General features: G+C 29.8%; 1 protein-coding gene across 1 annotated transcript in view; it reads right to left on the bottom strand.

The window, feature by feature from the left end:
- MED1 (Mediator complex subunit 1) overlaps nt 1-22,937 on the bottom strand; it is a 49,599-nt gene extending 26,662 nt beyond the window's left edge. The window contains exons 1-7 of the mRNA XM_075381674.1: nt 22,774-22,937; nt 19,944-20,077; nt 16,962-17,095; nt 16,723-16,858; nt 8,845-9,088; nt 6,420-6,606; nt 1,243-1,486 (exon numbers count right to left, since the gene is read on the bottom strand). Of these exons, the coding sequence (XP_075237789.1) occupies nt 1,243-1,486; nt 6,420-6,606; nt 8,845-9,088; nt 16,723-16,858; nt 16,962-17,095; nt 19,944-20,077; nt 22,774-22,807 (1,113 nt within the window). The 5' untranslated portion in view covers nt 22,808-22,937. The remainder of the gene's footprint in view (nt 1-1,242; nt 1,487-6,419; nt 6,607-8,844; nt 9,089-16,722; nt 16,859-16,961; nt 17,096-19,943; nt 20,078-22,773) is intronic.
- Nucleotides 22,938-23,232: the final 295 nt, after the last annotated feature.

Here is a 23,232-nt window from a genome sequence, read left to right as displayed (position 1 = left end):
GTCATCCCATGCCATAAGGGTTGGTCGTATCAAAAATTGTTTCAGACAAAAGTTTTAGGTAATGTTTAAGAGGATTAACGACCACTTTACTGTGCTTATTGAGGGAGTAATTTTTTTGAAACCCCATTTTTTACAAAAAACTTTTTATCAAAAAACTTTACTCAGATAACTTGTAGGGTCTTATCCAAAGAATAGTAAGAAATTTAAACGAATTTGATATTTTACTTAATAAGAAAGTTATGGCGATATTTTCTATCTTGTTTTGGGGTCTGAGGGATGTGAAAAGTGAAGATATGTCAAAATTTTCCAGAAGTCAAATCATGGTACTCATTACAATAGGTAGCTTTCTTATGAAATCTACATAAAACAGACTGTGATTCAAGAAAAATAACTTAAAACATAGACAGTCTAGCGTTCACAGATGATCTGGCTATTATATCAGATTCAATAGACAGCAACAAATCAAATAAACTTACTAAAAGAACAAGTAGAAAAGACAGGACTGCAGATCTCCTTTACGAAAACAGTATTCATGATGAACATCAAATCAGTCCCCAAATAAACTCTAATGACATAAGGGAAAATTAGCAAAACTGAAGAATTTAAATACCTAGAAGAAATTATTATAATCAACATCTCTGAAAAGGAAGCCATCAGTCAAAAATCAATAAAATATAACTAGCCACCAAGACTAAGAACACCTTCAGTCGTTCATCTGAAAGCTTTATATGCATCTGAATGTCTGATATTTAACAAGAAACTTCTATTCAATAAATTATAAACAAAAAAACAAAGAATACTCATAAAGATCTTAAGCCCATTAAAAACAGAGAAGAGTACAAAAGAAGATACAATAATGAGTACATCAACGTAGAGAAATGTCAGATGTAATCAGAAAAAAAAGAACTACCTTCTACAGACACTTTTAAAGAATGAATCCTAACAGGCAGCTGGCAAACAGGCTGTTTAAACACTTCAAAAAAAAAAAAAAAACCGGATCAGAGAAACTAAAAGGGACATAGAAGAATTGTAAATGACACAAGAACAGATCAAAGAACATTTACTGATGATAAAAAAAAAATATAAAAAGCATAGGCCTAAAACTGAAAAAGTAAATTGGTTGAAATAACATACTCCATAATTGCTAAAACAGAAAAAAAAATCTTGACAATTAAGCATAAACATGAGATACAAAAATTTCATTTAATTCTGACAGACTATCTTAATGAAAGAGCTACTTACCACAAACAGTCCCTTGTTATCAACAGGGTCAATAGTACCCGATGTAGTCAAATTTGCATGCTGAACAATCAGGCTGAGCAATGGCACTGCTGAACTGACATCACCGCAATCGATTTCAGTGACCTGTTTGATCTTGCGCACCAATTGAACACACATAGGCATCGGTTTGCTTAATTTCAATACAAAACAAGCCGGCAAATTGGCACTGTTTTGATTAGTGAGTGGACCATACACAGGAACTAAACTGTAAAATTAAAACAACACTTTTTCATTAAGGCTTGGATTTGTCATATTTGTTCATAAAAAAAAAACAAAATCAAAATAAACTTATACAGGAAAATAATAAATTATTATTATTATTATTATTGAGGGCACTGAGCCTTCACAACATGGTTGTATCGATGCCCTGTGACCTGAGCAGCTGGGAGAATGTAGCCGGATTTGTCGGGAACATTCTCAGGACTAAGAAGGACAACCTAGATAGTTCTGAGTCAGGTGAAAATTAGGTAGCGGCCTTCTCAGGCTAGGATAGAAGGACTCAGCCTGAAGTAATGTGTGAAACGGTTCCCGGTGGAGTCCTAACAGAAAGGGGAGTGGTTTTAGTTGATAGTCTGCTGATGGTGGTTGTGTAAGATCACCAGTGGAAACCCGACACTGACATAAATGCATTTCCACCACCCTCCCAAAAAAGAAAAAAAAAATTTGAATTATAAATATAATATTATTATAATAATTTATTTATATATCAACAACAGACTGATTGCCAATAATGGTTATTGATGGATTAAAATAAACCTTTGTACTACACAGCATGTGAAAAGAGCCACGCTCGACTAGGACTTGAAACTTCTAAATGAAAGGTAAAGGTAACTCCACCATAAAAATTGGCTAATAATATTTGAAATAATTATTATTCATTATCATCTCTTAGATCAAGGTCATGTCTTAATACATGTATGAAAATATTTTGTCATATTCAGATTGTTTTGTAATATTTATTAATCATGAAGAAATGTTCATTGAATATCTAATTCCCCTGTTTGGGTCCTTTCATTATAACTGTACCAAGCTGAATGTTTAAGAGAAGATAAAATATCTGTACCAGAAATGCAAATCAGTATCCCAAACAACTAGCCTTATATATTATAATACACAGTGACAGTAAACGGCCTCCTAATTTCACATTTAACGGTTTGTCTGTGATCATTTACAGTAACTTTACAAAAAGTAAATGGTAATTTACTTTTTAGATAAGGTATACATTTTTCATAAACAATTAATTTATTAATTAAATATATATTTTTTAGCAAATACCTTTTACATCTCCCTTTTCTCCATAAAAAAACACAATGTTTATCATATTTAATTACACAGTTCAACAAAAAAATAATAATTGGGAACCGAGATATAAAATTAGATGAATTAGAATGTAGTTTTTATGCATAATCTTAAAATGAAATCAATTTTTCTTCATCACCCTCAGATTTTTAGTTATGACCCTTTAAAATATTGAGAAACTTCTTAAATAACAGAATATAAAAATAATAATAATAATTACAATTGAAATTCCTACTTTTATTTTGCAGACATTTACATTTATCTTTATTTCTTATTTTTCTTTCATGTTCCATGAAGTTTCTTCTCTTTTTATCATCCAGCAGTAGTCACTCATCATAGATTCATCTTATCTGCCCTGATAACGTTGTTCCATCTGCAATATATCTTGGTGGAACCTTTCTCCTTGTTCGTTGCTGATGTCACCAAATTTTAAAGGCAAAAAGTCCAAATGAGAATCTACAAAATGAATTTTCAATGACATTCTGCAACCTAAACTTTTTTATTTCACTAAGACTTCATCATGGTTTTCAGCTATTTTGTTTCCAAGAAAACCAGTAACGACATCTTGGAATGACTTCCATGCTGATAGTTAGAATTCAGTTTGCTTTCAAATATATTTTCAAGAATTAATTTTCTTATTTGCGGCTCAATGAATATTCCCTCTTTTAATCTGGCTTCACTTAATCGTGAACAAACCTCAGCTAAATATTTAAAACTGGCCTCTCCATCTTTAACTAATGCATTTACAAAATTCTTCATCAGGCCTAGTTTTATGTGTAGAGGTGGTAAAATAATACAATCTGCTTCGACAATGGGAATATTGAAATTTTCTTTTCCTGGAGTAAACTGATTTATTTTTGGCCAGTCTTTAACTGCATAGTGTTTATCTCTAGCCTGACTACACCACCAACACAAAAAACACATATATTTTGTAAAGTCACTCTGGAGATCGAGAAGAAGCCCTATCGCTTTCAGGTCAGCGAAGATTTACCATAAGTGTTCATCATACTTAATAGCTTTTAAAAAATTTTGACTTACTTTCATACGTTTCTTTCATTTCTACAGCTTGTGCTACCGATATAGAGGCAAATAAGTTATGCAACAACACTGCCTTTAAGTTTCTTTTTGATGAGTCTATAAATAAACGCCAATCATGAATAACATATTCGATGTCCAGTTCAGACATTAGTCCCTTAACATCACGGCAGGAACCAACTAAACCATCTCTTCTAAAGTATTTCAGTAAATTTTCATTTCTATTTCTATATACTGAAATTTTAGTATCCTTTTCTAATAAACTCCATTCTTTAAGACATGAATCTAGGAGTTCTGCATGTTGTTTTGACAAATACCAGTCACAAATTAGGTCGCTCAGTTCTCCTTGTGTGATGAGGTGAGTTCAGTATTTGATTATTCAATGTAATTAATAGGTATTAATTACATTATAGATACTTTTACTGTTATGGAACAGCATATTTTACAACAGAGGGCATAATCATGTTTCACTTAGCCTGGCATAAGCGAATTAATTGGACACGCAGAAAGTACGGTGATATCAAGCTTGTTTATTTTTATACGGTACGTAATAAGTCTGTAGGAATACTTTCTGAGGTTTTTCATATTTAAAAGTGTTCACAATAGCGTTTGCTATTTCTATGATAAGAATTTCCGGTTTCCTTTATGAAGTTGAGGAGTCATTGTTTGAGCCTTCTGGGGAATCAGAAATTTCTTTCCAAGAAGTCGGAACAATTGGAATTGGTAACTCAACACCAGAAAGTATCTATCTCATAGTTGAATGAGCATTTGGGTTTGCAATATTGCTTTTATTGTTTGAACTGAAACCAATATCATTTGTTAAGCAAAAACAGCAGTCATCATAATGGTTTTATTAGGCTCTCACCAAATCATAGCTATGCCAAAAGGCAAATGTTCTTTTTTTTCCTTTTAAACACCAGGTTTATTTAACATAACACTTGATGCATGCTACATGTGGAGCCCAGGATTTATCTTGGCTCCCAAGGGACAGTCAAAATAATGTTTGTAACCGGTTTTCAAAAGATTTGATACTGGATTTTGTTGACTTTTCATGGTGAATTCTCCGCAAACATAAAAAAAAAAATATTTGGAGAATTTTTACATGCGATTTTTATTTATTGTAATATTAAAAATGTTTTAATAAAACTGAAATAATTAATTATAAAAATAATTAAATTTTAATTTATAAATACTATAATCACTTAAAATACTTCAAAAAAGTGCTTCACCATGCTCTGCAATAAAACACAGTGCGAAACACACATGCACACACAACTTAAAAAATTTTTATGTTCAATAAAATAATACAGAGTTGTTTTGTCATAAAAATCTTTCACTAAATTTACGGTATCGCTTACGAAACAATCATTATAATATATGTACGATAAAACCACTGCCACAACTAAATAATACAAGTCATACTAAGAGCTGAACTCATACTGAAGAAAATTTCATCACATTGAATTACTCATTACTTGACTCGCTGACATCTCTGGCTTGGAATGAAATGATACTATTTAATTGTTATGTATCAAATGTAAGTCTACGGCATGCATGTCATTATAAATAAGATGTGAATAAGCAAACATACAGACGTAACAACTTATTTGTATTGTTTGTTCCATGAATGATAGAATAAATAAATTTAAGAGGTTGTAACTTAAGAATGTTACGTGGTGGGTTGTTTTGAAATAAATATTCAGATTCAACATATAAAATACTATGAGTATATAGAACACCTACTCCCTTTTCAGTTCCAAAATTTTATGTTGACGTGTTATTATTGTCTTTTATGACCGCACAGGATCACTTTAGTCAGTCCATTACCAAAGTCTCTTCGATGGGACAGTTTGGGCCTTGCAGTCCTCCCAATACATTTTCATACATTCCAATCTTTGTGCCCTTTCTAGTATTGAAAATGTTTATGTTATGAGCTTTTTCTTGTGAATGTGAAGCAAGTGTTTTTGTTTTAATTTTATCTTATCTGTGATGTCTTCTGGTGTAAGTCCAATTTTCTTCATATCCTCTCTTATTTCTTTGATCCATCTGCATTCCATCTAGGTATTCTTTGAGTCGAGATTGTACTGTACTATCTGTTTCAGAACTCTTGAATCTTGCATCCTCATGATATCTCTAAAGACTTTGTTAGGCATGTTCCACCACTGCCTGTCTTTCTGATACTTTTTACTGATGCAGGTTCTTCTAATTCTCCTTTCAATTTTCTGGAGTCTGTCTGTCTTTGATTGTTCGTTCATATTTAATTAATATATCTTAAATGTTTTTTAACGAAGTATTATACATATATATTCTATTTATCTCTCTGCTAACAATTCTAACTGTTACAATACATTAATAAAATTTGATTTTTTTGTGGTATGTGCATCTGTATTTATAAAATTTATAGGACATATAAATCCACATCCTGTCTAATCATACCAAAAACAATTTGTTAATAAAAATCTTAATAATTATCTTAATTTTAACTTCTAACTTCCTATAATGAAGTTAGATTTAGTAATATGGATGTACAGTTTGTTCTTCAGATGGAAATTTGTAATAGATGAGACTTTTAATACCAACAAAAAACTATCTGTCAAAATATCTTGATATTCTATTGAATTTTATGCACTTTTTCAGTCTGTCCATATAAAGTTTTCCTGCCCCACTGGGAAAACTGAACTTGTAGCCATCACCCACATTTTATGACCTCTTTAAAATGTTTCACCTTCATGGTATAATCAATGATATAATTTAATTATTATTAAAAATAATAATTATATTAATTTAAAAAATACATTACTTACTTTTTTCCACTAGAATTGACCGTTATTAATGTTGATGTTTGTAGTTTATGCGATTGTGAACCTTCAATGCATACAGTTACACTGTTCCCAACATCCAAATTACTAACTACCAATGGTTTTGATTCTTTATTTACAGGATCTAAAAGATCATACGGTGACACAAAATACGTCAACTTCATTGGATGCCCTGAAAATATTAAAAGAAATATGAGAAAAATTAATTTAAATTGAGACAAAACTAAATTTCTAATAAGCTTAATAAACTCGTTTAATCCTCAGAATATTTAAGGATGACAAAAAAGGTCTAGAGAACATGTTAGCTGTCAATCTGATTGGAGTGTTTTGATTTCTTTCAGTAGCGCTGTACAATTCAATCACAGGATCTTATTTATCAGGTGTCATTATTACAACAGCCTTGTAACAGGATTATTCATTTTATCACGCTGTCATTTAGGAATAACAGTTTTAAAATGTACTTAAGCTATTTTGAATTACTAGTTTGAAGTTGGTAAAGGTCGGTGGTCGGTTCCTACGCCATCCTATATCTCATGGATCTCATTTCTTGAGAATACAGTATAATGAACTGGACGACCCTGGTCCAGTTCTAGTCTAGTTGCGAGTCTTTTAACAAACTATGCGTAGACTGCAGCAATGCACACATGGCTCAATGGAAAACTAAAGTCTATTTCCTGATACTAAACTATTTAGCAGAATAGATGGAAAAAAAGGTATATGTATAAAAATATACTTTGACCAAACACAGATTCCAACAAACAAAAAAAACTGAATATCAAATATATTTCATTCACAATACATATCTGCCCATCGATACAAAAACTGGCAAGATCTAGAAATAAATGTAAAGACTGAAGCATATACACCACAGTTAAGTATACCAATATAGCAGCGTAGTTGACATCTACATAGCAACCCTCTCTGTTACCCCAATTTTGAAAACAAAGTTATAAACTCATATTAGTCTGGCTTTTCTGGCATACAGTAAGATTTAATTTCTTTACGTTAGTAGTGTTGGTTTGAGTTAAAACATTTGTTTACTATGTATAGTAAAAGTTTCTTTGAAGGTGATGTTTTTCAATGTTTTTCAGCAATGCTACATATACTTCTCATTTTAATTTAATTTCCAAATTAGAATACTGTTAAAAAATTTTTAAAAATACTTCTGATATAAATTTTTAAAAAACAGATTTGTAAAAATTCAATTTCAGAAAAAAATTTTAGCATACTCAAAAAATATTTCCTATCCTATAACAAAAATATTTATTTATTACAAATAAAGATATAACATTTCATTTACTGCCTTTTAATGTTTTAATTTACCCGTGTACAAAAAAGAATATCGGAGTTTTAATTTGTTTGGATGAGGTGTACAGTTGATTTGAGGCTAAAATCAAAGACCAAAAAGGACAATTTTAATTGCACGCATGGCCATAGATTGATTCCCTATCTTTCGGCTTAATAGCACCACTAACGAAAATAGTGACTCCTGAATAGAAAGCCTTCTTTGTTTTGTAGTTTGCTAAATTTTTATCTTTAGGTACAATTCAACTAGCATCATAGAGTTTAATCGTGACCTCCGAGTGACAATATTAATATTTGTCGATGGCATAACTGATTTGAAATGAGCAGATGTTTTGAAAAAAATAATGAAAAAAAATAATAACAGCTGCACAAAGCATAACACTAAACATAGTGTATCACTGGTGCTATTTTCATAGTATTTTTATTTACGTCAGACAAAAAACTATATTTACAAGTAATTATTATAATGTAAAAACTTCATTAACATAAAAAAAAAAATTGACATGAATTTTTGATTGAAACAGCACCAGTGAAAGTATTAAGTAAGACTTGTGGTCACTAATTCAGTCATATAACTTCAACAACGTAAAAAAAACCTTTTATTGATAACTTTATTTTTTTAAATAGGAGATGATCACAAATAAATCTGGACAATACAAAGGGTAGAAAAAATGGAGAAGAAAAGATTGCAGAGGTCAACTAAATTTCCACATATGTGTGTAAGAGTGGCACAACAAATACCATGCTGGAACAGTTATTTTATACAAATTTCTACAGTACCATCATAAGACCTAATTTTATTTCACGCTCACATTATCAAATGATTCTCCAGATCTAGAAATATCAAGTGACTTTATTCTTATTAAACCTACTGTTCTGGCTGAGGGCCAGAATGCCTCTCTTTGACTTCTGTTTCCAGTTAGAAATAGTGGAACAATGACTATTTTTTTAGGAAGTACTTCTTATTCCATTTAGTACATTTCCTTATACCTTAGTTCTTTTTTATTCTTCTTTCACAATATGATTGTATGTTTGGATAAAATGATTTCAGAGGTGTATTACTAATGATTAAAAAATAAAAAGGAAACTAAAACCGAATAATTACCTCCTCGTCTCTTTTGTAGAACACCAACGGGTGATTTATGAACGAGATTAAAGGGTTCTTTAATGATGGACTGCAATGATGCAAGAGTAGCTAGATCTGCTTCCAGCGATGCTAGTGCTGAAAACGCTTTACATTTTACTTTTTTCTCGGCATTCAATTGATAAATAGATGCTAAACCTTCTAACTGAGCAGTAAAATCAGCAAAATCACGTCGAGTCAAACATGATACCAATTCTTCACAACTCTAAAATTAAAAAAAAAAAAAAAAAAAACAAATATTAAACTGAAATAAGCAATACTCTAACACTTTTAAAAATACTTTTTATCAAGTGTCTGTTATCCAGTCTAGTAAAACCAGTCAAATTTAACTGCAAGATTAATGATAATTAAATTCAGTTCTATAAGAAATTCTAGTATTATATTTTGTATTATTTCATAATTATTATATTATTATATAATATTTTGTATTATTATATTACATAATTTAGTATTATATCTATCATCACATTTTAAACAAAGGTTAAGTTATGTAAAATCAAAAAAAAAATTATTCAGCCTCTTTCTTTTCTTCTATATTTATTAGATAAAATAAAAAATTATTTATTTACCAATAGTTTTGTTGTTTCAATATTCCTAGTCTGTTGAAACAGTTAAACATAACCTAAGATGAAAACAAATGTAAACAACTCATGTTTCTTTTAAAAAAAAAAACCCCACAGCAGTCCTTCAAAGTAACAAATATAATGTTTCTATGCCAGTAGGCAGAAAGGCTCCTGGAATACACGGAATACCTGTAGAATTACTGCGCAGTGCAGGTGAGGAAGCGATTGATAGATTATACAAACTGGTGTGTAATATTTATGAAAAAGGGAAATTTCCGTCAGACTTCAAAAAAAGTGTTATAGTAATGATACCAAAGAAAGCAGGGGCAGATAAATGTGAAGAATACAGAACAATTAGTTTAACTAGTTATATTCGGAGTAACAGTACAAGGTGAAAAGATAAAGATGCTATGATTTGCTGATGATATAGTAATTCTAGCCAAGAGTAAAAAGGATTTAGAAGAAACAATGAACGGCATAGATGAAGTCCTACGCAAGAACTATCGCGTGAAAATAAACAAGAACAAAACAAAAGTAATGAAATGTAGTAGAAATAACAAAGCTCAATGTGAAAATAGGAGGAGAAAAGATTATGGAGGTAGAAGAATTTTGTTATTTGGAAAGTAGAATTACTAAAGATGGACGAAACGGGAGCGATATAAAATGCCGAATAGCACAAGCTAAACGAGCCTTCAGTAAGAAATATAATTTGTTTACATCAAAAATTAATTTAAATGTCAGGAAAAGACTTTTGAAAGTGTATGTTTGGAGTGTCGCTTTATACGGAAGTGAAACTTGGACGATCGGAGTATCTGAGAAGAAAAGATTAGAAGCTTTTGAAATGTGGTACTATAGGAGAATGTTAAAAATCAGATGGGTGGATAAAGTGACAAATGAAGAGGTATTGCGGCAAATAGATGAAGAAAGAAGCATTTGGAAAAATATAGTTAAAAGAAGAGACAGACTTATAGGCCACATAGTAAGGCATCCTGGAATAGTCGCTTTAATATTGGAAGGACAGGTAGAAGGAAAAAATTGTGTAGGCAGGCCACGTTTGGAATATGTAAAACAAATTGTTAGGGATGTAGGATGTAGAGGGTATACTGAAATGAAACGACTAGCACTAGATAGGGAATCTTGGAGAGCTGCATCAAACCAGTCAAATGACTGAAGACAAAAAAAAAAAAATGCCAGTAGGATATTCTATGCACCTGAAAGAGTGCTGTGAGAATCTAAAATTAATTTTTTTTTAAATTTTAGAATACAATGATCAAGAATGAATATTTTGTGACCTAAAATATTTTCCATGCTTCTTGAACAATAAAATGGATATACTAAATATAAATAACCTTCTTATGTGATCGGGTTGCTGAGATAATGAAACAGTGGATCATGAAAAACCAGCCATGTCAGATATTAGAACCTGCAGCAAAAATATAATATGGTAAAATCTTCTTACCACTATTTTGTATCAAACTGAGAATGATGAAGAAATTTGTAAAGGCTATATCTGTTAAAAGAAAGGAAATGTTTTAAGTACACATTCAACAAGTTCCAGAATCAAACTTAAAAGGTGTTTCTACCAAACCAGATATTCAAAAACTTTTCAAAGATAATGAAATATTCGAATAGAAAATAAAAAACATGAAAAAGAAGCTGTGGAATGCATTAAAAGAATTTGTAAAAATATTCGTAAGAGACAATAAGGGTAACTTTTACGTGTATATTTGAAAAATGTTAATAAAATTCTAAATTTGAGAATGTTCAAATACATACATATATATATACATATTTATATTCAATGACCTTAAAGTTACACTTGCTACATTTACATCTTGACAACTTCCATTAAAATCTTGCTGACAAACAGAGGAAAGTATTTTACCAGTAAATAAAAATGGAATACAAATACCAAAAAATATGAAACATAAACACGAATGTGGACTAGTGATATCATAAGCTGTCCAGAGAAAATGTGGCAAAAACATTAAACAAAAAAGAAATAAACAACATAAGCCTTTAAAGTAAAAAAAGAACACAAACAGGTTATTTTTAATTCTCAGCACACAAGACAATAATTTATTACATTTTAAAATAAATATGTCTTGACAGATTATATAAGAATATTTTTACATTAATTTTGTTAAAATATTTACATGATATGGCAAAACAATGGTCATATTTGAAATCAAGTAATTAGTTCGCGAATAATTTTCAAGTAATTTTTTGTTATGGAACTAAGTAATGAAAAAAATCTGATGTGGACACCATACAACTTCCCTGTACGTCCATTAAATTACAATTACACATTTTTGCTGCACTTCATTTAAATTTATTTCATTCAAAGTGAGATACGATCTTCCAATTCATTAATAAAAGTGGACAGTTACATAATTCCTAAAATATTATTTTTTATTAACATCAAATATTTATACAATTATTAATTCAACAATCTTACTTGAAATATTAGATTAGAGTAAAAGTCCCTTGATTACTCTTTAAATAAATTGTTTACCAAATAATCCAGTAATTATTCTTCACTGTGAGGTCAAAATTAATATTTGTAACCAGTATACATGAGTTCACTAAATGGAACAGTTTAATTATTATTAACTTTTATTTATACAACACACCAGAAATCTGAAACACACACCAAACATCTTGTGCATATTGCGCACAAGTAAACAAAAATTTTCATCACTTAAAAATGAATACAATTCAAAAATGTATTTTATTTTTCTGTCAAATAATTGAATAAAATGATTTTTTTAAAAATAAATATACAATTTTTATAAGAATTTGCTAAGAAATCCAAAAATAATATGATTCTAAATTATAATTTTCAATCAATATTAAATAATCCAGATGTTTCACCAAATCTATTATTTTTATTTTATTTTACTTCTAATTTTATTTCACTAATAATTTTTTTAAATTTTTTATTATCAATGAATTATTATTTATTGGAAAAGTCTTTTTATAATCAAGGGTTAATAATTGTTAAATCAACATATTTCAATTAAAAAAAGAAAAGGTTAAAAAATTAATAAAAAAAGTTAAAAAAAAAACATAAGGAGATGAAGTCTGACTTGAACTGATCAAAAATTGATGATTGTGCCTTCCCTTTAAGATCAAAAATATTTCATAATTAAAATTTTTATTTTAATTTCGATTGCAATCAAAAATGGAGGTGCACAACTAGATGTTATAACACTGCTAAATCCAAAATTTCAGCATCCTACAACTAATTGTTTTTGAGTTGTGCAAGATTCATACGCACATACATACAGACGTCATGCCAAAACTAGTCAAAATGGATTCAAGGATGGTCAAAATGGATACTTCCATTTTAAAATATGAAAACTGAAATGATTCACAGTCACAATACTCCTTTACTTTATACAAGGAAGGAAAAATTATATTAAACTTATATTTGTACCAATCACATAAATTTGCCTGATAGGTAAACTATCCGCCATGCTGGACCATCCAAATGAGCATGACACAGGTTTTAGAAATAGCTCATATAGATCTGTGTTCTTATTTAATGCTCTAGATTCTAACCAAAGCTAAAGAGTAATATCACACAGTCAATTTGTAGTTTCTCCACTTTTTGTACAGGATTTAGAACTTTTTAAAGATTTTATTATACTTTAAAGAAACTAAGTAATTTTTTTCTGTATATTTAATTATCCTTAACGTTTAATATTTATATCAATAAAATGTGACAGATTTTTAATTTTTCTGAATAAAAGCTTTTTATTTTAGAAAATTCTTTCTCAATCTTCACATCCTTTATATTATTTCTCAATTATTTATTCAATACAGTATGTCCAAAAAATAATAGTGGGGTTTCAAATAGTTACAGCTTTGGAACAAAGCATCGGAGAGAGATGAACTGTACATTAAATGAAGCGAAAACACTCAAACGTTTATGTGTGTGAAAGCTAGTGCATCTGCATTGTTTCCAGTACATGCAAGCAGCATGTGCACATTGATTAGCATGTTTGGGGTGCAGAAGAAGATTCAATGTTTGTTGTGGCTTTCTATGTTTGGGTCAGTTACATGTATTAGGCATGAATGTGTACAATGAAGACCCCCTTCATGAAAATAAAATTCAACAATGGGGCAAACCCAAAGAAACAGGCAACCTACTGATGCAAAAACCTCCAGGATGGCCATCAGTGTCTGATGAGAAGGTTGAAAATCCTTACATACCCTAAAATGTAAATATTGGGCATTCCTAAAATGTTCACAATGTATAAAAAGATGATTGCATTTCACTGCATACAAAATTCTGGTGTTGCAACAACTTAATTCACAGGACAATTAAAAGGATTTGGTTTTGCTGTAGACATTCAGCATAGGTTAGAGCAGGATGATGATTTTTTAAACAATTAATATTCAATGATGAAGAAACGTTTCATGATTCTGTATGAGTACATCAGCATTATGTTCGTATATGAGGTACCGAACCTCTACATGTCATTATTGAAAATCAGTGTGTCAGCGAAAAAGTGAATGTGTGCCGCACTATTGAATGAGACAGTTATTGGCCCCCTCCTGTTTTTGGTGAAAAAACAATAACGAGGAGCATCTTCCTGGATATGTTAGAAGGGTATGTAGTACCCCAAATACTGGAAAATTCAATTTTCCAATTAGACAGAGCTCCTCCACATTTTGCCACAATCATGCAGGATTTTTCTTAATGAAATATTTCCTCAGCAATGGGTCAAAAAAGAAGGGTGGATTGCCTGCCCCCCCCCAGACCCCAGAACCTTACTCCCATGGGTAATGTAAAAACACATATGTATTCTGTTCAAGTTTAAAACCGGACAATTTAAAAGAAAGAATCACTGTAACTGTTTGTTCTATCAGGCCATATGTTCTCTGCCATCTACATCAACAGACTGAATATCTTCTTGACATCTGTAGAATAACTACAGGAGCATACATTGAAATCTACAGAATAGGTAAGAATTTGTCTTTCGTTTAACGTACAGTTCATCATTCTACAATGCTTTGTTACAAATCTATAACCATTTAAAACCCCACTATCATTTTATAAAACACTGTATAAAGAGCTTTAAAAACATCAAAATAACTAAATTAATTAAAATAAATGTTAATGTTCCTTTATAAAATGTAGTTTGATATGTAACACTTATTTGGTGGATCCAAACATCATAAGAAATATAATTTCAAAATAAACATCAAAAGTAAAAATAAGAATATTGTTCTTCTTTAGTAATACAAATATATAATAATGTTATTGTTTTAATAAGAATTACTTTCTTTTTTTATCATTGCTGGTAGCTGTGACAGAGTTAAAATATCATCTTTTAAACTACATGTTTATAATACCAGGTGTACAAAAAGAATATCAGAATTTCTTTCTTTTTCTGTTTAGCCTCCGGAACCACTGTAAGGCATTACATCAGAAGGTGAATGAGGATATGTATGAATGTAAATGAAAGTAGTCTTGTAGTCTCAGGTCAACCATTCCTGAAATGTGTGGTTAATAGAAACCAAACCACCAAAGAACACCAATATCGACGATCTAGTATTCAAACCCGTATAAAAGTAACTGCCTTTACTAGGATGAACCTTAGAACTCTTGACTTTGAAACTATCAGAATTTTAAAATATTTCTTGGAAGAGATATACAGTGATGATTTAAAGCTAGAATCAAAAAGTAAAAAGGACAGTTTTAGTTGTACTCACAGCCATAGACTGATTCCCTATATTTCTGTTTATGGGCGTCACTATCAAAGATAGAGACTCTTGAACAGAGAGCCTTCTCTGTTTCGCAATTAGCTAAATATGAACCTGTTCTTACAGTTCAGTGGGTGTTCCATAGAAAATTTAATTATGATCATCTGGAAATAATGTACGTTGATGCCATAATCAGTTTGAAATGAAAGGATGTCAGTATAAAGGGCAGAGTACAGGATGTCCAAGTGTTTGAAGAAAATGTTGAACAAGGGATTTTTCCTGGATAGTCCTAAAAAATCTGTTAGAAAGGTGTTTACATACGCTTTCACAAATGTTTACAAATGCAATCAGTAATATTTACAGCTTTTACAAGCTTACTGACTACACTGTATGAGCCGAGTTCAGAATCAAAATATTGGCAGCATGATGATGACAACTTTCTCAATCGTATTGTGTTTAACGAGTCAAAATTTCATCTTAATAGAAAAACATATTTAATGTCTGTATCTAGAGGTTAGAAAACCCCTGTAGCCTTACAATTCGAAAGAAACACCCCAAAATTAAATTCTGTCTGCAGGATATCATGATGGCAAGCTTACAGACCTTTCTTTTGCTGAAGCAAGCATAACAGAAGTTGCTTTTTTTGGATATGCTGCATACATAGCTCTTTCCTCAACTATAGGATGGACCAGAACAATTTATTTGAAAATATAACGCGCCTCTTCACTACCATAACTCTGTATGAGAAAGGTTGAATTATGTTTCCCAGACCGCTGGATAAGTCAGCATGGACCTGATGAGAAGAGCTTGTTTGCAGTGGCCTGCAAGTCACCCGATCTTAACTCCATGTGATTCGTAAAATATTTTGTAATTTTTCAAATTAATATTTATTTTTATTATTACAATTTCCTGCTAATACATTCCTAAAAGCTTCTATCTACAATTCTAAAGGTTTGTTTTTCCACATCAGTAACTATCCAGTTTAACATTATTATTGACAAAACTGTACTTCTTTTTATAATTTTTCCTTTGGATATGAATTAGAAAGAATTTTATGATAAGAATTTTGTAAAAGAACATGTTTAGAAAAAAGTACAATTGCACTCAAATTTATCATTCATTTGAACAAATATTTTCACATTTATTTAAAAAACAGTAATGAAAAATTAACAGTAATAAGCAATAACAAAACAATAAAATAAAACTGTTTTTATTTTGCAGAGCTTCATAAACACAGGGATCTAGTATTATCTAGACCTATGAAAGAAGCCAAGAAATAAACAGCTTTCACAAAATAAATCGGATAGATTTATGTGATTTCTTTATTTTTCTGGACTTCTTTTTTAAAGAAAAAATGCAACTGCAGCTTGCATCTTATAACTGGCAACCTCTGTACACCATAAAGACCCTTTCCAAATTGTGAAAGAAAGAATTCTCTTACATTTTTATTAGATGAGAATGCTTATTTCACAAATACCCCATATAATAATTTCAGTTATTTTTATTTTCAGTATTTTTCATATACTTTCAGTTATTTTAGTAAATATTTTAATTTTAATACCTGTTGTTCAACCTTTCCTTCATGATGAATCTTGACATCTTTAACAGTATCATTTGGTTCAAAAACAACTTCTAAATAAAACATATCCGATGATATAAACCAATCCAAACCTGAAGGTCCTGCCATAAATTTTAATCTGAAAACATAAAAATTACAATTAAAATTTAATATAAATAAAATTAAATTCAAATTCACAGATAACAGTATTGAAATTCAAAAATAAATAAATCAATACTTACCCCAACTGTCTGGAGACACTTTCTAATCGTTCTACCATGGCCTGTAAGGATGTAACTTTAATATTTTGTTGTATTGTATCAAGGCACTTATATAACTGATTGCGCTCCATACTGTCTACTGGATATCTCTTATCCTAAAATAACAAATAAAAAATAGTCTTTTTCTACTAAAACCTAATTGTAACATATTGTATATAATACAGCCTACAGCTACTAATTTTTCTTAGTTTAATGATAGATTTATATAGTAAAAGCACTGTAGCTAACTTTCCTTAAGACAAGTGATTACTAGAAGACAAAAAACAAAGTTTTTAAAAACTTTGAAAGATTTCCACGGTATTCTCATCCAGGGAAGAAAGGACAGATAGAGAAGGATGATGATAAGATCAAAGAAGAATCACAATGCAAAACAAAAAATGCTCCGGAATTTACCTGGATGGATCAAGAGAAACATTGGAAAAACATGGATCGGGGCAGCAGCACAAAATAATCAACCATAAAATAAAAACTAGAAACCGTTAAGTTCACATAAATAAATAATAAAATTACATGAAATAATAGTAAATTAAATATGTGAAGGAAATATGTAAATATGGACTAGACAAAACAAATATGCTGTTGGCACATTTGACTAAAACAAATTCTGTATAATTGAAAGGTCTTCAATTACACAGAATTTTTTTTTTCTCTTCCAACAAACTTAATCATGAACCAACACTTTGTAACATGAAATGAAAGGATTTCAGACTTCAATTACAACAATGTACATTTACTGTTATGAAAAAAAACTCTTCTGAACTGAAATTCACAGACAAATACAAGTTATTTTACACTAATCAGTACATTGATATGTGTATAACGATACGCTGGGTAATGCAGTCAAAAGATGAAGTACAGCAGATTTAAGTGATAATTCATAAAGTGGAAAATCTGTAACTACAAAAAACTAGTTTCATTAAGATCACATCGATTAAATGATTCACAATAAATTGACAAAGTACAAAAAACTTCAGAGAAACTCCTGCACACTTTTGAAAAAGAAGGACCTCCTTAAAAATGAAACTAGGGTGCACAATTATGACCCCAAAAATAAAAAGCAGCCTAATGAACAGATCAAAAGAAATATCTTTGACAGAAAAAAATTTTAACATAAGTGTCAATCGGGAAAGTCATGTGGACTTAATTTTGGAATTCCAATGATGCTGTTCTAATGACTTTCTGGAACATTAAAAAGAAGAATTGCACAGGGTGCGATAACATGAAACACTCCTTTAACACGACATCAAACTTCACACAAATGCAACAACAAAAGATCCAATTTAATGCCTGGATTTTTCAGTATTGAAATATCCACAATATGTAATCTAGACTGATTTCCAATAGTCTATAAAAATAAAGGAAAACCCAACCCTATGCAGAAACTGTGATGAAATGAATTCTGCAGTGGGGAAAATGGCTTTAAAAACGAGACTAATTTTGTTTTAAACTAATTTCAAAAAGTAGAGATTTGCTGGCAGGAAGTTTACTGAAGCGAGAGGCAATTATGTAGGAAAATAATTATGTAACTTTGGACATATAGGCTTTGTTATTTTCAGAGTGCTCACTTGAGCGCAAATGATGCTGAACGTTCTAGACACCCTGCTGAGTTTACAGTTGCAAAGAATATTGAAAAATTTCACAATATGGCGATGAAGAATAGAAAGTTGAAAACATGTAAGATCACTAAGACAATTGACATCTAAATGAAAAGGTGCATCACATGGAGAATTGTACATACAAAAACGGACAAGATGAGTGTCGTGTATGCTTACAAATGATCAAGAGCATTAACAAGTAAACATTTCTAAATATTTTTTTAGAATATGTCAACATAAAATTTTAATATCTTCAGGAATTTTTTTCATTTCATAACAACTGATGAAACTTTGATACAACGTTACCAACCGGAAACCAAGGAACAGTCAAAGCAGTGAATTGCAGTTAGGACTTGCCCCAAAGAAGGCAAAAACCATTTCATTAGAGGAAAGGTGATTGCCACTATCTTTTGGGTTTTTCATGGTATAATCTTCATTGACTTTCTGAGGAAGGGTAAATTATTCATATTTGCTGGATTATCTAAATGAGGAAATATAGAATGACCATTTCAAAAGGGTCTTTTTTACCAAGATAATAAACCAACTTATTCTTCTATAACTGTGATAGAAACATTTTTTGAATATGTTACAAAATTGTCCTGCAAATCCCTACTCACTTAACTTACCACCTTCAGATTAGCTTGTTTTATTTATGCAATTATTTATGGATATTGTTAAAACATCTACCTATTTTGAAGACTTAGATAAATCATAAATATAGGTGAAATTAAAACAGTTGAGAATTCTCAAACTAAGTGTACAGACTTAAACCACCGGGTTGGTCTAGTAGTGAACACATCTTCGTAAATCAGCTGATTTCAAAGTCGAGAGTTCTAGGGTTCAAATCCTACTAAAGGCACTTAACTTTTATATGGATTTGAAGATCGTGGATACTGGTGTTCCTTGGTGGTTGGTTTCAATTAACCAAACACCTCAAAATTGTCACCCTAGACTGTACAAGACTCCACTTCGCTTACACTCATACATATCATCTTCATTCATCCTCTGAAGTAATGCCTGATAGTGATTCCTACAGGCTAAACAGGAAAAAACTAAAAGTGTACAGACTTGATTATGTTAAAAAAAAATTTTTCCTCAAAAAATGTTAAAGACAGAGTTATCAAAGGACAGAGGTATCAAAGACCCTTCATATATTTTAAATAGGTAGATACGCTTGCATTATAAATATTTAACAATGATAAGATGTTAAAAATTAATATTATAACAAAAAATGAAAAAACTTAAAAGACCAGACTATTAGTTACAGACATACAATTCTAAAAAAAACAATTTGAAAATTAAACAAAACTAATTTAAAAATTAGAAAATCAAAACATTTACTATATACCAGTAATGACATTCGTAATGCTTTTGCACTTTCAAAAAATGATTTAAATTGTCCGGCTTTGCAACGCAATTTTTCCATAAGCATTTCCATCTGCCATTCTTTAGATTTATCCACCAATCCACTGCTGGCTGCACCTACAGAAAAAGAAAAAATAATAATAATCATCTGACCACAATAGAAAATAAAAACAATTTTGATGTAGTAAACAATGTGATTTCATTCCATTCTCTATTATCAGTAACATTTAGAAAATTATTTTTCAATATGGCCCATTATTCTGTTTTCCAGGCAGAAAATAAAATGTAAAATTTCCATATTACCATGGCACAAGTTTTGAGCTTACGTGGTGAATTAATCATAAAAAAAAATGTTTAAAAAAAAGATTTCTTTTAATGAAATAAATATATACACAATACAATTTCATACATTTTCTGTTACTTATTCTTTTTCTACATGAACAGTTATTATAAAAATAATAAAAGTTTGTTATTTGATCTTGGATAAGACAGTAAAAATTCACTCCTTTATAACAAGATAATCCTATAAAACTTTGACTATTGGAATAACTTAGGGTATACCATCCTGTAAGATTCAATTAAAAAGTGATTACAGACGCTTTCAATGATTTGAAAAAATTTATTTTTCAAATATGGAGATTATCACTTAAATATTGGTTTTACAGAAATTTCTTAAAAATGGTGTGTCCACCAAGAATTACATGATAAATAATATGGTAGTCCATCCCAAACACGTGAAACCATGTCCTACTTGGCAACAGCAATAGCATTTGTAATATGGTTTTTTAAATTACCTATATTAACAGTAAGGGGAGAGACAAAAACTTTTTTACTTTATATAAAACTCTTACAAAAAGTAGTCACAAAGCATTAAGTGTGGATTTCCTGGTGGCCTACATATCAATCCCATGTTTTTGTCAGTCGCACAACCAATTGAACAGTCAATATTTCTTTTTTTTTGTTGAATTCGTACCTTAAATTTGATGTTAACAGTCAATATAATATTTTATGATATAAATTTGAAAAATTTTTATAATTTTTTAATCACTTGCAAACCTTTCTTCTGATAAGAAATTTTTAATATAATTTCCAATAAGTTGCTAATGGTATTGACAATTTGTTTCCATCATAAGGAATAAGAGATTATATGAGATCCCATGTGATTTTTTTTCTTAATTATTCTTTAAAGCTGAGTTACACTCGAACATTTCGATAATGTTTCACAAGTTAGTTTTGGATAAAATATTTTAAGGTGTTTATAATCATTAATTATCATTCTGAATTAATACAGTGAGTTTTTATAATTTTTACTAGAGAATTTATTTTAAGATTAATTAAAGAACAAATAATTTAATGTATAACTGTTGTTTGGATATGTAAGTTTTTAAAGATAAGAAGAAGTCATAGAAAGAAAAATAACAACCAAATGATTTTACAGTACACATAAATTCATAAACCTGGGATACAGTACTTGCAATGATTCTAGTACATAACTAAATTTGTAGTAGAACAACACTGGAAGAAAAACAGGTCTTACACTAGACATGGGGATTCACAGAAAGAAAAATAATCAGAAATCTCCAGCTACAACCGCTTTACTAAACCGCTTTATATATCATGTAAAGTTAAACTACAGACACAGAACATCTTTGTGAGCATCTTACGTAGTTAGTTTTGAACTGATTTCTAAACTTTTATTCATCATTTCTCAAGATTCACAGAAATTCATTGTAAAGTTTAGAAATCATGTAGCATTTTATTTTACAAAATTTATCTCTGGCAAAATTTTTTTTGTGTACTGTCACTCGTTAACTATTATTACAAAGAAATTTAATTTTTCACAGATCAAAAATTGAAATTTTCACAGTACTACATAACTAGCACTAATCATTAAATTAAATCATAAACTTTTTAATTAACAGGGTTAATATTTTTTATTCGAGATTGTTGGAAATTATTTAGAACCTAGTTATGGTAAAGTTCCTTGATTTTATTTCAGTTCATGTGAAAGGCTTCTCTCTCTTATAACTATTGAAAACTATTAGATACTTTTAATTTCACACATTTAAATTATTATTATATTATTTGAAGTAGGGTTATAGAATCAATTTGTGATGTTTTAATGGTTGTGAATAAGGAAGATGCAAGGTACTCTTCATACTGAAGATTTAAATTTGAAGCGCTTTAAATGAAGTAAACTTGAAACGTGTAAGTTGAACAGTGTGTACAGTTTCTATATTTTAAATCCCAACAATCATTCCACTTACAAATAAGGAAGAAGAATTAGTGTTAATTTTCTTTAAAATGAGTGAATCTTTACAGTATTTTATTGTTTCATTAATTAGTCAATTCCAAAATAAATAGATTCATTAAAAAGATCATAATTTGTTCAAAAACAAGGAAATTCAGAAAAATAAAACTGACAAAAATAAATGAAAACAAAAGCATAAAAACAAAATATGAGTAAAAATGAAGGCGAATTAACAACCAAAAGGACTTTAAAGAAAACATTAGTTGTAATTGTGGCACGAAAAGTAGCTGTCAATAATTATTTAAAGAGAATGAAAGTCTGAAATTCAAGTTTTTCATACTTATTTTAACAGAAAGTTTAATAAAAAATTAATATTTTCGATTAATATTTTATTTTTATATACTTAATAAATCAAATGCTAGATTAAAAAAAGAAAAGCGCTTAGATTAACTAAAATGAAGACACAAGAAACATAATTTTTATCGATGAAAATTTGATACTATCTAACCCTACAAGCTATTAATGACTACATCGAATATTTTTTCTAAAAAAATTTACTCACAATTCGTCACAGCATTAACTAAAGAGCTATCCATTTTGATACAATCTTTCAGATTTCACAGTTAAAGGGCGATTAACCGTAAAATAAAAAGCAAATAATTACTTATTAAATCCCAACAGTGACAACACAGACGACAACGACGTTTAACATCCACTAAAGCCATGTTTTCGTTTGTTTTGCAGGTTGGCCACGTAACTAAAAATGTCTCAGAAATTGAAATAACGTACGCTTTTATTAATGTACAATATTTTTAGACAACTATTTTGGCAAGCCCATAATACATTCCTTCATTAATTACTTAAAGGATTTTAAATACATTATTTTTATACATTTGTATTGGCTCTGATCAAGAAATTAATATTAAACAAAAATTATTCGTTCTACATTCGCGGAAATATTAGACGATTTTACTTTTACCTTCCGCGGAAATTCTTTAAAAAGTTCTCCCCGAAATAGTTT

Source organism: Lycorma delicatula, chromosome 13 (assembly GCF_047948215.1).
Source record: "Lycorma delicatula isolate Av1 chromosome 13, ASM4794821v1, whole genome shotgun sequence".
Taxonomy (NCBI): Eukaryota; Metazoa; Arthropoda; class Insecta; order Hemiptera; family Fulgoridae; genus Lycorma; species Lycorma delicatula.
The sequence above is the reverse complement of the archived record's forward strand: the minus strand, read 5'-3'. Positions and strand labels throughout refer to the sequence as shown.